This window comes from Gymnogyps californianus, chromosome 2 (genome assembly GCF_018139145.2).
Source record: "Gymnogyps californianus isolate 813 chromosome 2, ASM1813914v2, whole genome shotgun sequence".
In the NCBI taxonomy this organism is placed as follows: Eukaryota; Metazoa; Chordata; class Aves; order Accipitriformes; family Cathartidae; genus Gymnogyps; species Gymnogyps californianus.
In genome coordinates, this window is record NC_059472.1 from 29,814,486 (window position 1) to 29,837,030 (window position 22,545).

General features: G+C 39.1%; 1 protein-coding gene across 1 annotated transcript; it reads left to right on the forward strand.

Moving 5' to 3' along the window:
• Positions 1-4,046: 4,046 nt before the first annotated feature.
• Positions 4,047-10,548, forward strand: SLC7A13 (solute carrier family 7 member 13). Its single transcript, XM_050892797.1, has 4 exons — positions 4,047-4,770; positions 7,326-7,457; positions 9,136-9,500; positions 10,251-10,548. The coding sequence occupies exons 1-4, from the start codon at positions 4,047-4,049 to the stop codon at positions 10,494-10,496; spliced, it is 1,467 nt and encodes a 488-aa protein (XP_050748754.1). The 3' UTR covers positions 10,497-10,548.
• The last annotated feature ends 11,997 nt before the right edge of the window (positions 10,549-22,545 follow it).

Below are 22,545 nucleotides of genomic sequence, written 5' to 3' on the forward strand. Positions count from 1 at the left end.
ACACTGGTATTTTATCAAAGAGAAATACTTCAGAGAAGTGAACTCTATGGCTAGTATGAACAGCTGTATAGGATGCAAGTGCAAACATTGTAGCATGGCACAAAACAGTGACTTTCCCCCTGTTTTTTGGTTTGCCGTTAGCTGACTGCTATGTGGGGTCTGTTTCTTGATCAATAGTAAATGTAGAATGATGTATCTGCCAGGGAAACAAATGGATCCTTAAGACTTTTAGTAAAAGGCAGATGTATAATAAGTTTGGCAGAGTACCAGGGAAAAAAGAATATTGCCAAGGCAGTAGTTTGTCATGTGCCTCTATGTGCAGACTCATTTTCTAAATAAAAGTTTGTGAATACATCATGGGATCTGGTGTGGCAAATGGTAAACTGGCTTCTATCTAATGGGACTTAGGGGAATCCTTGAATAGGTATTGAGCTCCTTTCAGAAGGCAAGACAAAGAAAACTACTTTGAAATGTCATATTCCCAACAAAAGGTGAGCTAAAGAAGAGGAGAAAAAAAAGGAGGATTATAAATAAAATTTGTCAGTCATATTAAATACAGTATGTCCCCTGACGTATGCCAAGGAAGATTAACTGTGACTGTTTTATTCCTAGAAGGTCTCTTCAGGTTTTTCCTTTGTTCTTCTGCTTCTTTATCCTTGGTGAATGTCAGCAGCAGGAAGCTTCTTCAGAGACAACACAGAAGAGTATTTATTGAAACTTTGCAAAACAAATTAGATTCTAATTTTTGCTACATCTCCCCTTAAAGGATTTGGGATGATGCAGAGATAAGTCAATACCATGCTTGAAACACTGTGTAGTTAATTGAAAAGGAACTAAATAAATGTTTTAAAATCTGACATTGTTTAGACAGATGGGCTTCTTTCTAGTCCATCTAATCAGTGAATGGATCATAGGAAAGACCTAGTGAGGACACACAGAAAATTCTTGACAAGACTGAAATCGAGACTCCTTATCCAAGTACACTGAAATTCAGTTAATTACAATTAGGAGATAATACATATCCATTTTAGGCAACAAAAATATTCTTCCATTACTTTTCTGTATTGGTTTCTCTCTTAAATCGAGAGAAACTACAGTGACTGAAGGTATCAGTCATGATAAGCATTAGATAGTTGGTAATGAAAAACTTGACATTGAAGGCTAAAAGAATTTTGAAAGAAAATTAAAAGGGAAAATCCTAAATGCTAGGAGACCTAGAAATGATCAGCTGAAGTTTCAGCTTTCAACTATAGCTGTTATATAGCACTCTCTTGACCTCATTTTACTGTCAAAGAGAACTCAGTAGTTGGCACTCAAAAGAAATGTCGTCGTTCCCTGTTGACTATAAAAATTGCAGTACTTTGGCATTTTATTTTGATGATGATATAACCTTTCAGTCTACTCCACGTATCAGGGGAATCTTAGGCTTGTCTTACAAACGTGTCTAGGTTATTTTAATCATTTATCTTTGCCCTATAGTCAGCGGTTGAGTCTCTGGATAATGTCATCAAAGTGAATGTGACCAGGTATTGAGTACATAATTGGGTGCGAGGTGGGAGACACTGACATATGAGACCTTGAGATAATCATATAGACTGTGGCGATTTATCCTCTCAGCCAGAGGGAGAAGTTGGACATCTTACAGAAAACCTGGGAAGTGAATATTTATGACGTGCTTCAGAAGACTCTGCCCTTACCTATTGAAAAAGAAAGCAGTTTGGCTGAAAACTAACTGTTGTTGTGTAACCAGCTGTGTTTTACTGAGTTCTGCCCTGGTAATGCCCATGTTAGTGTACTGTTTTCAGAATGTCAGTTTTTGTTGGGTTTGTAGGAATGTTGTCATTATCTCTGCTCTTACCTCCTCCTATTCTGGCAACAACACACCAAAATGAAAAGCATACTTTGCATAAATCTCCAAAGCATTTCACTGAAAGTCTAGAAACATTTATCTGAGGTAGGTAGAAAGCACACACAAGAAAGTAATAATCTCAGTGGGGTTTTCTGAAATCAGGCAGCTTTGTCAGATGTAAAAAAATCCTTATTAATTTGCTGCTTGGGAGATTTTGGAAATGCCTTTGTGATACTAGAAATTAACGTACTTTAGGATGAACAGCAAAACAAAATCAATTGCATCTGTACTTCAAGCTGCCATTTAGTGTAATATTGATTTGTTTTAAAATAGTAATCCAAATCCGGCTATACATGGCCGAAGACCCAAAATAAAGAGTTGGAAGATTGCTGGATATCAAAAAATATGTGTGCATTCACAGAGAAGGACACTCAAAAAAGGCACTGAAATAAAACAAGAAATTACATATTTTAACCATTTAAAACATTCGTCACACTTAATTTCCAACTCACGAATACTGGTGAATAAATATTTGAATTATGAATTATTCATATTACACGGCAAATGCATACTTGAACTTAAATACATATTTCAATTTATAAAGTGAATAAATGCAATTTAAAACGCATGCAAATTTTTATAAATAAACGTGTGTTTCATATAGAACTAAAATTTTTGTAGTCTGTAGGACTTGATGTTTTTTGAAGGTGAAAGTATATAGTGAGTGCTGCAGTGATTTGCAGAAGATGGAAGAATTGTCTTACGGTTAAAAGCTGCTCTGGAGCTGTGGATTCTGTCGCTGACCATGCTGCATAGTTTCTGTGTGCTGATGGAAACTCACTTTAACCAAGTCACGGAAAAAATTAAAAAATAACAGTCTGTGCACATGCCTGTTTTAACTAAAGGTCTTTTACGTGATGGCATGTTACATAAACCTAATTTTTCAAATGAATTTATTTTGTACTTGAGTGAAAATCCTGCTGCGCGGGTCCGATCTGAACCACTGTGTCTTTCAGGTTGGGCCCTGTAAAAGCTGTGAGTTTTGTTAGTTGCGTTACTGAGCTTTGACCTTTGGGACAAATCCGCAACTTGACTGGCAAAAAGTAAGAACTTTGCAGCTACTAGTTTGGGCGCTTAACAACCCTTAAGGTATGTGCTGAGCTTCTTTTTCAGTTAGTTTCCTGCTTTCTGCCCATTTTTCTCTACATCTCTTAAAAAGAATAAATACATTTTTCTTGGGGCAAAAGTCTATGGCAATGGTATATCCACATCTGATTGAAGAGAAGTTCCTTTTCCGTATTTTGAACATAAAATATACTGCAGATTGTTAAATACGTAGAAAAATCAGTGGCCGCACCTTAAAAGGCAGACACCAAACTGGTGGGAACTTTCAGCCTTCATCTTTCTGTTCCACAGCCCCCATACAGACAACAGAGACAATGATACAGCCCCTTCCCCTCACGGCAGTGTCCGAAGATTAATACCTGCTTAGGAAGTGCTTGGGTACTACTATAACGATGAGTGCTGAAGAAAAACTGGGAATAAACTGGTAATTTTCTTTCTAGGACAGTGTTTAAAGAGTGAAGTATAAACAAGCTCCAGTATACCCAGTGACTGATGAGGATTTGGCAAAACATATGGGTGATCACTGGTTATCACTGTCCATTTTATGTATTGACGGTGGAAAAATAGTACCAGGCTGTTCAGCTAATGCCCATGTCACTGTCAATAACATAAGGAGGGCTGATGGCTGATTTCTTTCTTCATGCTGCCATACCCTTCCCCTTTCCCTAGGTCTGATGCAGAGGTCACATTTACCCACCTCTTGCAGTTGTCTCTGAAGACATACATAAAAAACCGTGAAATCTGTTGATGAAAATCAGCTGAGGAATGAGCATTATTTGTTATGCCGTTTTCTTTAAAAATACCTCCAGACCGTAATAATTTCTGAAGTACATATTAAACCAACATGTACATGATTTGCCAGTGTTTCTTGAAGTATTTGGTTAATCATCGTCACACAGAAGACATCAAAACCCAAAGTATGCTCTCTTTTCTGAATGATTAAGCCAGGCTTCCCATAACATTTCACTAGCAAGTACGGCCATGACAGTCTGCTAACAACAAAGTGGAAGGGAAATACATGTAATCCAGCCTCTGAAGTCATATAATCTGCTGTGGAAAAAAACAGGAAAAAATGGGAAAGGGAAAAAGCGATGATCCCAAAGATGTGAAAAGAAAAGAAAACACCAAGATGCAACTCAAAAGAAATATCGGTTATTTTGATGGGGTAAGTTTTATTATAGGATCAATTGTCGGGGCAGGGATCTTTGTGTCTCCCACGGGGGTGTTAAAGCATTCCTTACTCAACATCGGCGTCGCACTAACGATCTGGACTGCGTCTGGTCTGGTTTCTCTGATGGGTTCCCTCTGCTATGCGGAGCTGGGAACCGCTTTGCCCTTCTCTGGAGGAGAATACAGCCATATTAAAAGAGGCCTTGGATCCCTACCCGCCTTCGTATTTATCTGGACGTCAACGTTTACCAAGCCAGCATCAAATGCTGCTCGAGCCTTGCTGTTTGCTGAATATGCCGCCCAGCCCTTCTACGGCATTTGCCCTGCACCAGAAGCACTGAAGAAATGCTTGGCCTTGGCCGTTCTCTGGTCCCTGGGGATTTTGAATGGCTGCAGCGTCAAAATGGCTGCGTGGGTGCAGACAGTTTTCACTCTGCTGAAGATGATGGCCTTGTCTGTAATCGCCGTCGGTGGCATAGTTCTCCTCATTGGTGGGAGAAAGGAGAGTCTGGCCAGGTTTGAGGACGCATTCAGCTCAGAGATCCCCAACGCGTCACAGGTTGCCGAAGCCTTCTTCCAAGGACTGTACGCGTACGGTGGCTGGTGGTCTCTCAATTATATGGCAGGTATCTCACTCCTCTTCTTTAGATTTTGTTCTGCAGTTGCCATTCTTACGTTCCTCAGCTCATCTTGGTAGGACTTGTCTCTCCTTCAAGTCCATAGGGTCTCTCACATTTTACCCAAGTCCTGTGTTTGTTGAGACTGGTAGTAAGAGGCGTTGTTCCTCTCTAGGGATGTTTCTTGCTTCTTGTGCGGTCTCCAGAATCAGAGTACAAGAGAAATCAAAATAGTTCATTTAAAATCTCATGCATAAACAGATTTTTTCATACCTTAAAAAGTTGCATTTTGACTTTCTCAGTGTCAGTGTCAGTGCATTTTTAGAAAAGGATTAAGATATCCATGCCAAACTATGTGCACAGTAAGGACCGCATCAAAAAAGAGAATTGATTAATTTGTAGTTAAATATCTGTACCTTCTCTGAGGTTATGCAGCTGGTTTGTACATGGACAAATTAATTTTGAAATGTGTCAAAATATAGTAATTTTATGGGATATATAGGATGATCAGTAGTCACTTCCTTGGAAAAATAGGGTTTTGCACAGAAGGTGAAGAAGAATCTAAGGAAAGTAGTATAAATCCTTTCATATAACTTGTGTTCAATTTTAAACATTCAAAACCTTTTTGAATATCCATTTACTTATCCTGTTCTGTATCTGATGACACACATGGCAGTAATAAATAGAGCATTTTTTCATGAAAGCTGCAGAGATAATGTTCATAATGTTATGCATGCCACGAGTTAAATGAATAGTGTTTTATAGTATCAGATTTATAGAATTAAGTTGTAAGCAAGTGGATGTTGCTCTTATATCTTTAACCCTATTTATCCATTGACCTCTATCACATGTAAAACATTAAATGAACTGAATGTGTGAAATGCATAACACAAAGTTCAATGGTGAGAACAGTGTGAAAATTGGGTTAATGTTTAAAAAAATGACTGTTATTATTACAGTCCAGCTATTCCAGCATTAACAATATGCTGCAATAAAAAAGGTGATATAAATCAGCAAAGTATAATTTCAAAATCCTAGGATTTCCTTAAAGGCAAGCATTTAGCTTTGTAAGCCTGAGAAAATACAAAATTATTGGTAAAATATTAATTTATTTTCTGATCAGTTAGCAGTAGTAATAAATACCATACACTGGGCAGCACAGCTGTTCAGACAGATGCAACCTATGCAATAGTCCCCTTCTGAACTGAATTTCCTACTCTTCAACAATAACTTCATTCCTGTGAGCTTCAGCTAAAGCATCAGGTGCCAGCTGGACGGCAGGACTGCAACAAGCAACAAAACAAATGGAAAGATAAATTTAAATTGGCAATTTTGGTGATTGTCCTCTTCTGGGCTCAAAATTACCAAGTGTATTTCTTACATTTGAAATAAATCCCAAATTCTCCGATAGTCTGTATCTGAATTCCACTGTTGTGCTCATTCAGTCCGTCTGGCTCTGTGCACTACAGCCGGTGCTGGGGCAGGCTCAAAGCTGATGTTCTGGGCAGGAGACAGAAATTATATTTGAGGGAGGAAAGGGATTTCTGTCTCCTAAAAAGAGCTTAAGTAAGATGTACATTTGAATTTTCACTTCTTCCCCCTCCTGAGTTATTGGCTGGTAATGCTCAGGAAGTCTTCTGTAAGTGCTGGGGGAAGTGGGAAGGGGAGAGGGAGCAAGAGGGAAGGGATGAAGGAGTGAAAGAGGCAAAAAAGACCCTTTTTGACGGAGATGAGGCTGAATTATTAGGGTTCTGGAAACCAGCTCCATCTTTTTCTGGGACTATCACATGGTCAGGGATGTGTGCCAGTGCCTCAGTTGTTCAGCTGCAAAATTTGGAGTTTTTTCTGATTTGGTAAGAGTAGTTTTAAGCTAAGATGCCAGGCTTAGCACTAAACAGTTTTTGTCTGCCAGCTTTGCCCTGAAAAAGATAATCAACAGCAGAATCCAGCTGGGAATGGTCCCCTTTTAAAGCCACTGCATTACTACTCTTCTGTCAATACCTTCAGTCTCTCCTGTTACTTTTTCTGTATTTCCTGATATAAAGGCAAAGACAAAGGTTTTGTGCAGGAATAAGAAAATACACTCAGAAAGTTTCCGATCAGGACTTATGAGGTGATGTAAGAATAAATAATCTGACTTTAAAGTCTCACATTTAAGCTAGTGATTTAAAAGTATGGCTACTTGAAAATTTCTTACCAAATCAATTTTCTAATGTAAGTCAAATATGTGTTCAATCATATCAAAATTATCAGTCCTTTTGTCATTTTTTAATCAGTCTATCAAACCTCTGTCCATCCCTCCTTCCAATATAGTTAAAAAAATAGCTAAATAAGAAAAACAAAATTAAAAAATGAAAAAAAAAATTGTGTAGGCTTCTTTGATAATAAACTATTTGAGAACCACTGTAGGACCTCACAAGCAACGTAGCTTAGCAGCCATGATTAGGGGTTGGGGCAGGACTTTGGTATCAGTCTCCTCAAGCTCTGCGCAGATTCACTGCTGAAACACTCTTGCAGAAGCTACACTGCTTGCTTTATTAGGCTTTTTAAATTGTATTTTTCAGAAGAGATGAAAAACCCTAGCAGAAATATCCCCTTAACCGTGATGACTGCTGTTCCTGCAGTAATTGTTTTTTATTTACTGGTGAACATCTCATATCTGACTGTCCTCACACCTAAGGAAATTGTCTCTTCAGGTATGGATTTGATGTTTTTTAATTAAAAAGGTGTGGTCCATTAGCATACCCATCTGATGTCAATTTACTGGGTTGCTTCTGCTCATTTAACTTCACAGTCAGGAAGTTTGGCGTTCATTCTAAGTTTTAACAGAGAATTCCTGTTTAATTTTACTGTATGACACAAGTTGGACTGAATGCAGACAGATGTTGAAAATGTTGGTTTATACCTGCACTGTCTAAGTGTATTAAAACCTGGAAAATCAGGTGAAGATCAGGTCTCTGTTGAGTATAGAGAAGGCCTTTGTTTTCCTGTAGTTTTAATGCTCTCTCCCTCTTCCTTCCCTACCCCATGATGTCTCAGGCTAAAGCCATTACAGTTTAGGAGGTGGACAAGTCTACTGTGATAAGTAATATAGAAAAGACTATGGACACAAAAATGTAGCCATTTCGGGTGTGTGTGGGGGGGTTATTCATGGTAAATATTGCGATTCCTTAGAAGAGCCTATACAAAAGTGCAATGTATGTAAAGCCTTTCTCAGATCCTGTACCAATAAGCTGTCCATGAAAAGGTCCAAGAGGAGCTGTATTTCTCCTTGATTGTCCAAGCAGCACCTTTTAAATACCACTTTAATGAGACTGAGCTGTCAGACCTTGCCTCCAGGAGTGGCAAAAAACATACCTCATTTGGATGGATCAGTTATTTTTTTTCCTGTGAAAACAGCTCAGTAACATAAATGGGACTGGTGTAGCTGTCACTCAGCAACCTCGTATAATCGCTCAGCCATTGTCAGGCTATCTGCTGGGAGAGATGCATACATTTGCAGATCCATCCTACAGTGAAAGAGGCAGAGAATACCAGAGTGTCCGTGAACAGCAGCTGCCCAGCTGGCATGACCAGCTCCAAACGTACCAGGGGAGCTGTGCTTATCTATGTCAGCTGAGGAGATAGCCTTAAAATTATAGCTCTTCTTTCAAACATTGCTATGCATTGCTGTGGTTCTTGTTCTTTCAGTACATTTTTTTGGGGGGGTTGTTTTCCGCATCTCTAATAACTTCCTATGCTGTGCAGGTCAGTGCAAGATCTATATTCCTCATGGCAGTTGGTTATAGACTTGCTAAATATTAGTCCTCGCTACAATATGGGCTATAGCTAATTTCCAAGCAATATTGCATATCTGTTGTTCAGAAATAATCTTTCACATTTCCCAGTTCCACTGAAGGCGAAACCTCATTAATAACATGCTTCCTGACCCGGCTCTGCACGTACATGCACTCATGTTGGCAGTTTCCTCATAACAGTAGATCATGTCACCACTGTGGTCACGCCGGGGACTAACGCGTTCATTTTCTTTCCCCGCATGGCCTTGCCCCTGCGTGTACGTTTGTGATTCATGGCGAGGAGATGCAGCTTGCTCCCGCTGGGCAGTCCATTACCATGGTATTGGCCCCAGCAGGTTTACCGGGCTTACTCTGGCAGGCAGCACTCCTTCTTGCTGTCATCCCCCCCAGGAAATTTTTAGCTCCTGAATTAAATACTCTTAAGATTAGATTAGTCATGTTTGACTACTGTAACAAAAAAACAGGCATTGCTGGTAAATAATGGGTGTTTGTTGTATTTTAAGTTTTGTTTCTGTTGAGTCTGTCAGTAATTCAGAACATGGTACCTACACTACACTAATGCTTTGCTTTCTTGCAGTTGCTGTGGCAGTCACTTGGGCTGATCGAGTGATCCCCTCTGTTGCCTGGATCATCCCTCTCTCTGTTGCTGTCTCAATATTTGGTGCCCTCAACAGCAGCATGTTCACACTAGGTCGATTGAGCTATGCTGGAAGTCAGTCAGGACATTTACCTGTTTTAATATCCATGCTTAACGTCCACTCCTGTACTCCAGCACCAGCCATGATTTTTTCAACCACCATTGCATCCATTTTTATCATCCCCTCTGACCTTATTACGTTAACAAATTACTTTGGATTTTCTGCCTGGCTTATGATTGGATTGACTTGTGCAAGCCTGATTGTACTTCGATACCGGGAACCTCATCTACATCGACCATACAAAGTAAATGGAAATAAGTTACAAAATATTTTTACAGACTTTTTTGAGTCATGGGTAGTGTGCAAAAGTTACAGAACAAGTGCAAGTCAAAAGTGGATAGTTACTACAAAAATAGAAATAATAATCACAATATTTAGAGCCTTATTCAAAAACTTTGCTTCACTGTAGAAGGAAAAGAAACAAACAGATGGTCTCTGCCCCAGAGAACTTGCACTTGTAAACAAGAGATGGATATATGCAGAGTGGAGGAGATGTGCAAACAGTGTGAAACCACACTAGCATGGGGCAGTAACCAGAAGAGTGTGGGATCCAGGCTGGCCATTCATGGTTAATTAAACCTTGATCTACTCTCATCTTTCCTGACACAACCGCAGACATTAAGGATAGGTTTAATTTCCTCTCAATCTAGCTGTCAGAAAGCTGGGTTAGAAGTGTATGCTTATTGTGAAGGCTTCTTCTAGGCACCCAACCCTGAGTTTCTTTTAGGAGTCCATAATATCATATGTGGACAAACGGTTTTCAGGTACTGCCTATCTCTCTGCCTTGATAGAAGGAGCCTGAACAAGTATTTTAGAAAAGACGCCTATCTTGTAGGCAATTTGAGGTCAGATGAATCTCGTCCTGGGTGCGGTTGCAGCAGCATGAGAAATGATACTCTAGTGTGGCAAAGAATGCATTATTACTCTTATGAATGAGGCATAAAATCACAGTTGGTCAGTTTTTCCTAAACCAGTTTTTTTCTTTCTCTTGCAGGTGTTTCTGCCAGTTCCGTTTGTGATGGTAGCAATGTCTTTCTTCTTAGTTTTAGCTCCCATAGTCTGGTCTCCAAACCTGCAATATGTTTATGCTTTCCTGTTTATGCTGGGAAGTCTTATTGTTTATCTGCCTTTTATACATTTTAAATTGCATTTTGCATTTCTTGATAAAATTACGTGCCACTTACAGCTCCTGTTGGAAGTGTCTCCTGCTGATGGATCTGCGGAGGGCAAATGTGAATAATGGCAAATGTTTAATCCCAGTACAACTGACAGCCAACAGAGGGGTTTGTTTAATGGAGATTGTAGAAGGTACAAGTTAGATGTTAGGTGTGATATATAGGCGTGCAGGCATGTGCATGCATGTGTGTATATGTATATACATATATAGATGAATATACATTTATTGCATACATACATGTACATACATATATGTATATACATATATGCACTTACATGTATATAGACATGCACGTATATATATACATATATGCATACGTATGTATAGACATTAGCATAATGAGTTGATATGTATATATTTTTGTGTGTCTGTCTATACATACATATACGTAGATGTATATTTATACTTATTTAATAGGTGCAAAGAATCTCTCTTAAACTGGTAAAATCTGTAAAGTGCTCTCTCTTGCTCCTGAAGACACAGTTAAAGTTGCATATATTCTTGCAATAATAGAAATAAGAGTAAATTACAGCACAAATAATTATCAATATTATCGTATAATAAATAAGTAAATACATACTTAACAGTATCATTATATAAATATACTTTTGGTTTCCAAACTAAATTGTCTGGATTATTTTTAGTTCATAGTAGCTTGTTTATTAGAACTTCTCGTTTTAAAGGCTTTTCTGTTCATCTGCTACCTTTTTCGTCTGAATTTATTTTTAATATAAACCTTTGAAGAATGTCATAAAATTGACTGAGACCTTTTTTAATCCCAAGAAAACTGTACATGGTGCCTCTTAGCTGTTTTAGAACAACACATACTAATTCAGGGTGAAATCTTATGAAGCATCAAATAAGGCAATAAGAATTATTTATCCTCTTTGTCACAGCAATAAAACTAAAGATATGTGGATTACTTTACTAAATTGTTTACATCTTAGCATTTATATTACCTTATTCTTTGGTTTCTTTTCGGTGTTATTGAGAAATAAGAGCTTTTTTGGGTCCTCTCCCCTCCATTTTTATTTTGTTTATGAAAGCAAGATAAACAAATTCTTTTTTATTTTGATAATTGGGCCATATTAAGTTCACTGAGTATTTAAACCTAAAGAACCAGTACACAAGAAACATCACATACTTAGGTGATTAATCTATTAATATATGGTGTTATTTTTATAATTACAATAAAATTACATGTGTAAAGTGGTTTTTCAAATCTGTCCATTAAAGCTCAGCAATACAACCAGTAGATGGCTCCGGACTAACATTTCTCTTACACCGTGATGTTCTGGGTTGCTGGATGTTGTGTTGGTGAGACAAATATTTTTACAGAGTGTTGTATTATAACACTTACAGTAGAATGAAAAAATTCTTGCTAGAAGATTCAATTCTCTGATATATCAAAAATTTAGGGGTCAGAATGATAGATCCTTTATACATAGCTACCCAAAACATAGGGTACCTATCAACAATGCTGGGAACCAATTGAAGGTTTAAGAGTTGACTTTGCACTGGAACAAGCCCCCAAATGAAAACAAGTACGTGAAGAAAGTGGCTTTTCTCACAGCTGGTGATGTACACAGAATGAAAATTTGAAGTAAAAATTAGACCTTTTAAAATGCTCTAGGAAGAAAAGTCCAGGGAAGTGAGGAGTGAAGTGAATACAGCTGACCTGGAGACTGGATACTGCTGAAAGCAAGGCAGGAATCAATGTTTTATTTCACTCAATAGTGCTATTGGAAAAACATTTCTCTTGCTATTTAAATTTAAAAAATCACAAGAGTCGACACAAAATTTTATAGGAGTAATATTTTAAGAACTGAATTCTAGTGAGTATTAAAAGGAAGGAAGGATTTTACTGTGACTAAAGTACCAACCAGGGATTTGTAAATGCAGGTTTGGTGCCTGGCAGTGCCACAGATTTTGAACTGATCTTGATCAAGTCACTTATTTAAACCCATGTTTTAATATGTAAATAAAAATGGAAGTCGTAAGAAAAAAAAAGTGTATGGGACAGTAATAGTGTGTTGTAGACCACATGGTTAGAAAAAGCAGACATCAGGGGGATGTTGCTCAACTGAATGTGTAATTTCTGTGTAATATCTTGTCAGTATATCTACTTGAGCTTGTTTATACACTTGAATTCCATAAGGAGTTGGGTGCCTAGTGAATACATATGTCAGGGTATGTTTGGGTAATTGGAGCATGTATCTGTTAATGATACAAACTTTGAATTTAAAGGTTTAGCAGTTTCAACACATTAGGGAACTCAAAAGTCCCAATGAAATGTAATAGGAAATAAATTCATCTATGTATCTTTTTGTAATATGAAGTAGATAGTTTTTCTTTTAACAGAAATCTATGAAATGGCACATAAACAGGCATGCACATACCCTACAGTTTCAATGGTTATTGCCAAATGATCAGCAAAGACGAGAAGAGTTAGAACAGGTCAGAATTAAAACTGCCCGTGCAAACTTAACCTGCCCCCTCTGTGAAGGCACCTTACAATAGCCTTTGATTATCAGATCATAAACTGTTCTTTCAATATACCCTTACCTCATTTATAGGATAGAATGGATGGTGCCCAGGTAATTCACTGTTGTTTTCTTCCCATTTCAACGTGTGACCTTGCACTTTATTTATCACTCTCTGCTCAGATGCTGTTTTTGATAGACGTTATTAATTTCTTACAGACTTTTCTGTGGTGTTCCTCATGACAGCATCTGAGCACTTCACAAACAACGACTAATTTGTCTTTACTCTCATGAGCTGAATCAGTGATACCATCTTTGCTTTGCAGAAAGTGAATTAAGCTGATGTGTAGGTGTGTTGGGTTTGTGTAGCGAGGAAGGGGCTACAGGGGTGGCTCCTGTGAGAAGCTGCTAGAAGCTTCCCTGGCTCCAAAACTCAGACCCGCCTCTGGCCAAGGCTGAGCCCATCAGCAACGGTGGTAGCGCCTCTGTGATAGCATATTTAAGAAGGGGAAAAGACTGCGGAAAAGAGAGTAAAAGGTTGGAGGAAGAAGAAGAAGAGCTACAGTAAAAAGAGAAGGAGAGGAAGAAGAAGATGGAAGAAGAAGAAGAGGAGCTCCAGTGAGGAGAGGAGTGGGATGTGAGAGAAACAGCCATGCAGACACCAAGGTCAGTGCAGAAGGAGAGGGAGGAGGTGCGCCGGAGCAGAGATTCCCCTGCAGCCCCTGGTGAGATGGCAGGCTGTCCCCCTGCAGCCCATGGAGGGTTAACGGCGGAGCAGAGATTCCCCTGCAGCCCATGAAGGACCCCACGGTGGAGCGGGTGGCTGGGCCCAGAGAAGGCCGTGACTCTGTGGGAGAGCCCACGCTGGAGCAGTTCATGGAGGACTGCAGTGCGTGGAAAGGACTCGTGTTGGAGAAAATCATGGAGGGCTGACCCCTGTGAGATGGACGCCACACTGGAGCAGGGGAAGAGTGTGAGGAGTCATCTCCCTGAGGAGGAAGGAGCGGCAGAGACAATGTGGGATGAACTGACTGCAACCCCCATTCCCCGCCCCCCTGCGCCGCTGTGAGGGGAGGAGGTAGAGGAATTGGGAGGAAAGCTGAGCCCGGGAAGAAGGGAGGGGTGGGGGGAAGGTGTGTTTTTAAGATATGGTTCTACTTCTCATCATCCTACTCTGATTTGGTTGTTAACAAATTAAATCGGTTTATTTTTCACCAAAATCGAGTCCATTTTGCCTGTGACCATAATTGGTGAGTGATCCCTCCCTGTCCTTGTCTCGACCCACGAGTTTTTGTTGTATTTTCTCTTCCCCATCCCACCAGGGGGGAGGAGTGAGCGAGCGGCTGCGTGGTGCTTTGTTGCCGGCTGGGCTTAAATCATGACAGTAGGTTGCACAACAAATGCATTTTGTGATGTTCCCTGAGATCCTTCAATGCAGATCAAGCACCTTGATGGAGAACCATTGATGGATATTGTCCTGGTTTTGGCTGGGACAGAGTTAACTCTCTTCTTAGTAGCTGGTACAGTGCTGCGTTTTGGATTTAGTGTGAGAATAATGTTGATAACACGCTGATGTTTTAGCTGTTGCTAAGTAGCGCTTATCCCAAGTCAAGGACTTTTCAGCTTCCCATGCTCTGCCAGCAAGCAGGTGTGCAAGAAGCTGGGAGGGAGCATGGCCGGGGCAGCTGACCTGAACTAGCCAAAGGCGATCTGTGCCTCCCGGCCAGCTCCCCCCTGTTTATATACTGGGCATGACGTTCCATGGTATGGAATACCCCTTTGGCTAGTTCAGGTCAGCTGCCCCGGCTCTGCTCCCTCCCAGCTTCTTGCACACCTGCTTGCTGGCAGAGCATGGGAAACTGAAAAATCCTTGGCTTAAGATAAGCGCTACTTAGCAACAACTAAAACATCAGAGTGTTATCAACATCATTCTCACACTAAATCCAAAACACAGCACTGTACCAGCTACTAAGAAGAGAGTTAACTCTGTCCCAGCCGAAACCAGGACAACCTTGTATGGATATTCAGCCACTATATACAGATTTCAGTTCTTCCACATCTTTAAGTATGGACAAAATTGTTCACTAAGTTTGGATGCCTAAGCTGAAGTACCTTGGACCTGATTTTTCATAGTAATTAATAAGTTCAGAGTGCCTGTAGTCTCCTGGAATTAAGTTCCAAGAATAGTAAAAAAGGAAAGAAGTTCAAATTATCACAGTCACTTTGGTTTAGATGAATAGCAGGTATCCTATAACTCCTAACTGTGGGTAGCTGCAATTCCTTTAAGACATACAGTCTATGAAATGTTGAATTACAACTATGAGAGTTTAGAATTCCACCAAATCAAGCCATGAGGATTTAAGATGGGGTATAGATAATGAGGAAAACAGAATTAATGACAACTTTAAAAAATGTTGGTTTAAATGATTCCAGTATGACCTTGGAATTTTATAGGGAAAGAGAAGTTTGATTTCTTCTGGGAAATATTCAGATTCCTTAATCCAGCAATCCTTCTGTAAGTGCCACCTCATTCACTACATCAAATTCCATTTCTACACCAAGTGAGGGATTTGCTACCTCACATTTAGCATCTTCTTCAACACAAACTGTTGACTTATTCCCAGATCTGAGTGAGATAGAGGTCTTCTGAAAAAGAACGCTCTCGTTAAATGACCCGTTGTTTGGAAAGGGACTCAACACAGCTGAGCTGAATTAACATGATAAAAGCAATCTCAGATATGGTATTGCCTATCTGCTGAGTATGAGTCACTTGATGTTCTCTTAATGCAGCCTTTCTTTTGCCTGAGTGTTTTAGAATGCTGAATCACAAAGAAACAAATACAGTATTCAATTTATATAGATTTGTCATTGTTTCTGGATCATTCCACATTTCCAAGCACTAAGCATAAAGGAACAGAATTCAAATTTATAATTCGTATTAGCTACTCTGGCCAAGAGCAATTCAATATTTTAACATTATAGCTTGTTTTCAGTGACACTAGTTGGTCTCAGCTGCTTTCCTGCTTGAACATATCTCAGAAAATGCTATACAGAAGTGTGACTGTTTTAGTACTAGACTATATCAGATATTTATTTAAATTTTTTATTTATGTTTTTACCTTTGACTTCATAATTCTTTTAAGCTCATGCATACTTGCATGTTTCAGAAGTTCAGACTTACAACAAATAAACGTAAAATGTGGATATTTGTTTTTCAATACCATACTGGCCCAATATGGCATGTAACATCCCTAGTTGTTTTTCTAGGTTCCTAACACCATATTTATATGTATGTCTACATTACTTTTTTTTTGCCATTATCTCCATAAAAAGACAACATAAAAAACCAAATGCTAATCAGTCTTATTTTAAAAATTACTTGTAGTTATACATCATGCTAACTCCATGTGTGCTGACTGCTTTACAAAACAATTTCACTCTGAGGCAAAAACCAGCAATTGTACAGAAGAAATGAAAAAAATCAGCAATTAATTGATTTACTTCCCTCTTCATAGTTATTGTTAACTGTGGTTCCAATAAAAAGATAATCAACTAATAACAAACAGTTGTACATTTTTGTTTGTGCTTTGATGTGGTGATTTTTGGTTGGAACCTCTGGTTTACACAGGGGAGGATGTGTGAGGAGCTGCCTATAGCTGTTAGGCATGGAGGCCCTCAGACCCTCTGGCTGCGAATCTTAGGTTTGATATGTGCCCTGTGGGCGTTGCTAAGGTTCCCCACATCTCAGTTTCCACATCTGCTAAAACAGAAACTATTGTGTTTTGACAACTTACAGGTCAAAGAATATTTGCTTGTCACCTTCTCTTCTGGATCGCCGTCAGAAATTATTCTTGTCATTGCCCTCTATGACTTATTCCAAGTGGTGGGGGACTCTGAGCATTCCCAGTTCTTACTGGCTTGATTTGAAGGGGTAAGAGCTATATGTGCTTCAGGAACTTTGAAGCTGTTTCTATTCTGCTTTGGAATAGGAAATCAAATATTTTTAAATTAGCAGGTTTGGATAACCTGTATCTGACAGGTTTAAAGGCACCGTTGAGGAGCTTTACTATTAATGTTGATTTGCAATAACTCTTGCAACACAGGGGAAGTTTTGGGAGAGCAAAAGAAAGTTAACATGCCAATATTTAAAAAGAATAAAAGAGATGACCCAAGTAATTATAGGCTTGTCAGTGTGACATAAATGCTTGCAAAAATAAAGAAACAGCTAATATGAAACTGAATTAATAAAGAATTAAAAGAGAGTAGCATAATTAATGCCAGTTCATTTGTGTTTATGGAAAATAATCCTATCAAACCAGCTTCACATGATATTTTCTGTAATTTTGTTTGATTAAAGGATAATAATGCTGATGTATAATACTCAAACTTCTTTACTTGAAACGAGATGAGAAAAGTCTTATGAAATATCTGGAAGATGACAAAATCATCATGACACACATTAAATGCTTTAGAAACTGGCAAATGAGATCTCAGTTTAACCTGTGAAAAGAAGTCTCCAAAGCAGCCCCACAGAGATCAGACCTTGATTCTACCCTCTTTCATGTGCCTGTCAGTGGTCTGTAAAAATGAAGCTATTGCTGAAAAAGTTTGTACATGACTAAAGTGGAAAATGGCAAAAAAAAAAAACCCAAAAGATGACAGAGCACAGAGCCAAAAAAATCAGGATTCTGTGATCAGCTGGGCAGAAGCAAACAATGTGCTCTGCAAAAGTTATGGTCATATGTGTAACAGCCAAAACCACTGCCCCCTTTCTGGTGGCAGCACACTATTAGATCAGTTTTGTTGCCGGTGACTATGAGAAGTGGTCCACAGTCATCGTGAAAGGTCAACTGAGCTGAGCTTCAGTGAGATCCTGCTTCTCTGTGTTGCATTGGCAGCGATGCTTAGACCTCCTCTGAAGAACTGGTTCCAGTTCTCTCTCCACAATGGGAGAAGTGGCTGTGATTTCTCCCTGAATCCTTTCCAACAACAGACAGTTAACGACACAAAAACAACCATGAACGATAGCTGGAACTTGGATATTTTAGCTTAGCCAAATGGAAATTGTTTGACTTGATGCAGAGCAAAATATTACTAATCGGCTTTTTAATTTAGCAGATAAAGATACAGGAAGATCCTGGACCTAAAAGTTGAAGCAATTCAGACTAAATTTGAAGTATGTATATACATTATTTTGCTAGGCTCAATATGTTCATTCAGACCTTGTTAAAAATAAAAATATATTCAGGAAACATGAGAATAACTTTTATTTCTGCCATTTCTTCTTAATCCCTTTTTGCAACAAGTAAGTTGCACCCTTTGACATACTTTCAGGCAGAAATCTCTGTCAAAGCCATTCCTATCAATGTTTGAAAGTTTCTCTTATGCAGCACATTTGGCAGCTCTGGGTTTTTTTCCAAAATTGTCTAATCATTTCACTTTGTGGTCTTGAGCTCATTCTATGCCAAAAAGGTTATGGCATCGTTTTGAATTTACTTTCAAAAGCTGCTGAGGATAAACATGACATCTGCCAAAACGTGTCAGCTGAGTTTGATCGTATGTATTTCAGTCTTTGTAAAAGACGCCTTTGTGATCTGCAGTTTATCCTCGTTGCAGACAGTGGTTGGACTAGTTTGGCAGAACTGCTGCAGCAAGTGCATGTGAAATACTCAAAAAGTAACCCAAACGTGAAAACATGCGGGACACTGAATTGTGGTCTTCAGCTTTGTCTCCAGCGTAAGAGGTTTTTAAATTTGCTGTCAGAAATGGCATCTCCTCTGTGCGTTCATTGCCATGCAAGTTTACTGCCTGTTATCTTACACTTGCTGGTTGATTAAGTTTTTGTTTCCACTAATACTCAAGCCTGGGTAATTGTTCTGATGTGTAAAAAATGCATTGCTAAAAGTATTTCCCTTCTGAATTTGTCTCCTTTGACTTTCTGGTTTGGTTTTAGCTCTTTCTTTGTTTGCTGTTATTGAATTTCTGTTCACCGTATAGATTCTATTAGACTGACCAAGTCATTACAGAACTTTCCCTGTTCACAGAGGGAAATCTTCACTAAAATTAGGGGGTTTTTTTTCAGTTTATTTAATGAGATTGTTTTTGTGATTCTTTCTTCCTTTTCTGTTAAGTGAGCTTGATCAGCATCCTCTGAGGACACTAAAACTGGGCTTAGTATCCAAGAAGCAGTCACACAAATGATGTAATGTAGAGTTCTTGTAGGGTGAAACAGAGGAATTTTTACTTGAACTGCATAAATTATATTCCAAGTCTGGCCACAGTGTCACTCTAAGGAGTTATTCTTAGCTAGTTACTTGCCAAGGCCTCTAACACCCCCTCCAAAGCAGTGATTCCCAGGAGAGGCTCCCACGTCCTGGAAATATGACTTGTATTTCTTGTCTTGGATGGGTGAGACAGAAATTCGTATTTCAGTGTCTGTGTCTAGATTATTCAGCATGCCTTGTAGCAGCAGCTTGCCATTTCATTATCTGTGATTTTCCTCAGCTTTGTCAGACCCAAAGTATGTCAGGGATGGATAGCTTTGTGTTTTTTCTCCAGGTTAGATAAAATATTTTAAGGAGCCTAAGGCCAAAAGGTGATACATGAGGGACTCCACTAGGAATACAACTATCGGAGGATGCGTTCTTGTTCACAATTATATTTTGTGATTTACTGGCTTTTAATCCATTTAGCATATGGTGTGGTAGTTTTGTGTAATTCCCGTTTTTGGAATTTAAATGTAACGTAAGACCAAGCCAAATACCTTAAAAAATTCTAACCTTATTGCATTGTCATTATTATATTTAACTTGGGGGATCCCATACATAGTTCATAATCACTTTCCCAGTGCAATAGAAGAGTACATTGTGTTTGTGGTACCTGATCATGCTTGCAATAACTTGACTTTATACATTTTGGAGAAAAACTCTGCTGCTTCTTGATTTTCTTAGTGTCATCCAGATATTTTGATATGGGCTTCTTTCAGCTTTCTTCCTGTAATCAAGATAATGCCTATGTTTTAGTTGGAGGAAACAATAAATATTCTCTGGAGCTGAAACCCACTGACACATTCCCTACTTAGTACTAACTTCAGCCTTACTAACTTTAGCCTTACAGCCTTTTAAAAAACTGCGCAATTGGAAGAATCAATATTTAGGTCATCATCACTATGAACGTAATTAATCTTTGGAATTTTATGTGTAATCAATATCAACATTAACCCCTAGAGACAAGATTTTTCCTTAAGGAAAAAAAAGAACCTAAAGATCAGCTTTTTAACTGATCTTTTAGTCTCACAAATCCTCATTTCGTAAAATGCTTGGCAACATGTTGTTCTTACTCAACTATTCTAAATCAGACATGTAATTTGAGGCCTAAATGAAGGACTCATTTTGGTTTTGCTCTTTGTTTTCAGAACTTGCATGCATAACAATACTGGCCAGATATTTCAATAAGTTATACAAAATTATTCCTATGCTCAAGTAAGTGGCAGAGCCACTATAAAGCTAGTATCAGGTTCATAACCTTAACTGGGACCTAGATGAAGTGCGTCCCGTCCTTGAGCATGTCACAATATTTTTTCTGAAAATCTTGATCAAGTAATGCAGACCTGGGAGTAGGTTTTTGGAAAGGTATGTTGAGATCTCAGCATCATGTGGAGATGTCTGAAAAAGTTTTTAATGACTTGCCACCATGATTTCTGCATGGTCAATGGTGCAACTTAGCCACCTTCGACTGAGAGCCACATAAACCAGCACCTTCGGGTAGGAAGTGTCAGCAGCAACCCTCAAAAACAAGGTTATGTCTTAAATCACAGTTCCCTTTGTGTCTGGTCTAGTGGAAGCATCTCCCTTCACCCATGGTTAACATAAGAGTCTTCAATTAAATGCTGAAGGTCTTTCGTCAGAGAAATCCATCAACAGCAAGGTGAGGGTAGAAAAGAAAGTCACTCGTCCTTTTAAGCAGCACTGGAGACAGAGAAGCCTCTCTCCCTCTCTGATCTCTTACTTGACTGGTTGGAAAGCTAACTGATTTATATATTAGTCTTGCAGCCTTTAGCTGTGCTTTCCAAGTGCTCTAGACAGTAATCTAGAAAAACACATATATATCCTTAAAGCCAATGAATTTACTTAATAGAGGTGTAAAGGACAAATTTGCTACTTCTCCAGCTTCCCCGTACCTATCCAACCACTTCAGCTGAAGGCCGGGTGGGTATCGGTACTTGCATCTTCCTTGCCTGGGACTTTGTGTGAGGGCCAGGCAGCCTTCATCTCCACTGACATGGCAGTGAAGCCCTCTGAGAGGAGGTTTCCTGGGACCAGCGGAGGTGTCAGGAACCAGCAGCCCTAGGTAGATCACCACAGCCACAGTGTCTGACCCCATCCTCTGTGCATTTATTATAAGAAGCGTAATTTCCCTGGTTGTGATCTAACACCAGCTGAGGTTGTCAAACAGGTTGACAAATGAAAGGTTAATTCCCTTGGAGCCAGAAGGCTTTTCTGCTCCAGACCCAAGCTGGGGTAAAGTGAATTTAGTGTAAGCTGACAGTACAAATCAGAGATCAGTGATCTGGCAGAGGAACAGGCAGAAATAAACCTGCAGGTAACCGCAGAGCGATGCTGATCAGTGAGCAGCTGGCTGTGAGCTGATCTGAAGCGCGTAAAAAGTGAGAAACTGGGAGACAGGGAGGAAAGCGGCATTTATCTTTGTCTGCTGGGTTTCAATACAGCTTAAGAAATCTTCCTCAAATAAAAAGTACTGATTTGAGTTTGCAAATCCAACTTTAAATTAAAGTAGGACTATATCTGAGGCTTGCTGGAGTGAAATCCCAGTGAAACCAATGGATAGGCTCCCATTAACACAGCAGGGTTTTATTTCTTTATTGGCTTGAATCATACGTAGGATGGAAGGGTCTTGTTTGAACTTTCATTCCACATAAATGTTAATGCATTTAAGAACACCCTGCCTACATTTTAACTCCTTGAAGATCCTTTGAGGGTGTTTTTCTTAAGTTTCTAAAACATCCTCATTAAATTTATTAAAATGCATCTCTTAGAACATTTTCACATATTAAAAAGGAGCATTTGTCCCTTCATACTGTAGTAATCCAAATGACATTGTTTAAAATTAATCTATTACAATAGTCTCTTTTGACACCAGAATTTGTCTCTTGAAATTTTTCCTTAGTGTATTTTTTGAGACTTTTCAGCTTTTTTCCTCTTACTGTACTTGCGTGTAACATCTCTTCTCTTCAGTCTGTTTGTGCACTGAAGACCCACAGTAACTGCCGCAGTATTTAGTACTCCACCGCTGTTCTTGCACACCCTCATGCAATCAGTAGCTGCTGTAATCTGCTCTTCTGGATAAATAATGGGAGTTTTCAAACATTCTGAATGTGTTCCCAAAACAAGAGGACTGCAGGACAGTGTAGGATTCTCAGAAGGACAAGCTGAAAGCCTGTGACACAAACACACTGACACAACTAAAAAGCAGGAATGAGCTCTTTTTTTTCCCATGGCCTCTCTTGCTGTTCCAGCAGCCTGAGTTGGAGTCAGAGCAGTAGCTTTAACTGAGGTTTCCTTTGTCCCAGAATTTGGTGTCCCTTTAGTCCCTTAAGCGCCCATTGCAGG

Excerpts from the sequence above, each read along its gene's own strand:
- SLC7A13 (XM_050892797.1), top strand. The coding sequence starts at position 4,047 with ATGGGAAAGGGAAAAAGCGATGATCCCAAAGATGTGAAAAGAAAAGAA. Across the intron at positions 7,458-9,135 it reads TAAGGAAATTGTCTCTTCAG|TTGCTGTGGCAGTCACTTGG; the intron begins GTATGGATTTGA and ends GCTTTCTTGCAG. Across the intron at positions 9,501-10,250 it reads ATCTACATCGACCATACAAA|GTGTTTCTGCCAGTTCCGTT; the intron begins GTAAATGGAAAT and ends TTTCTCTTGCAG.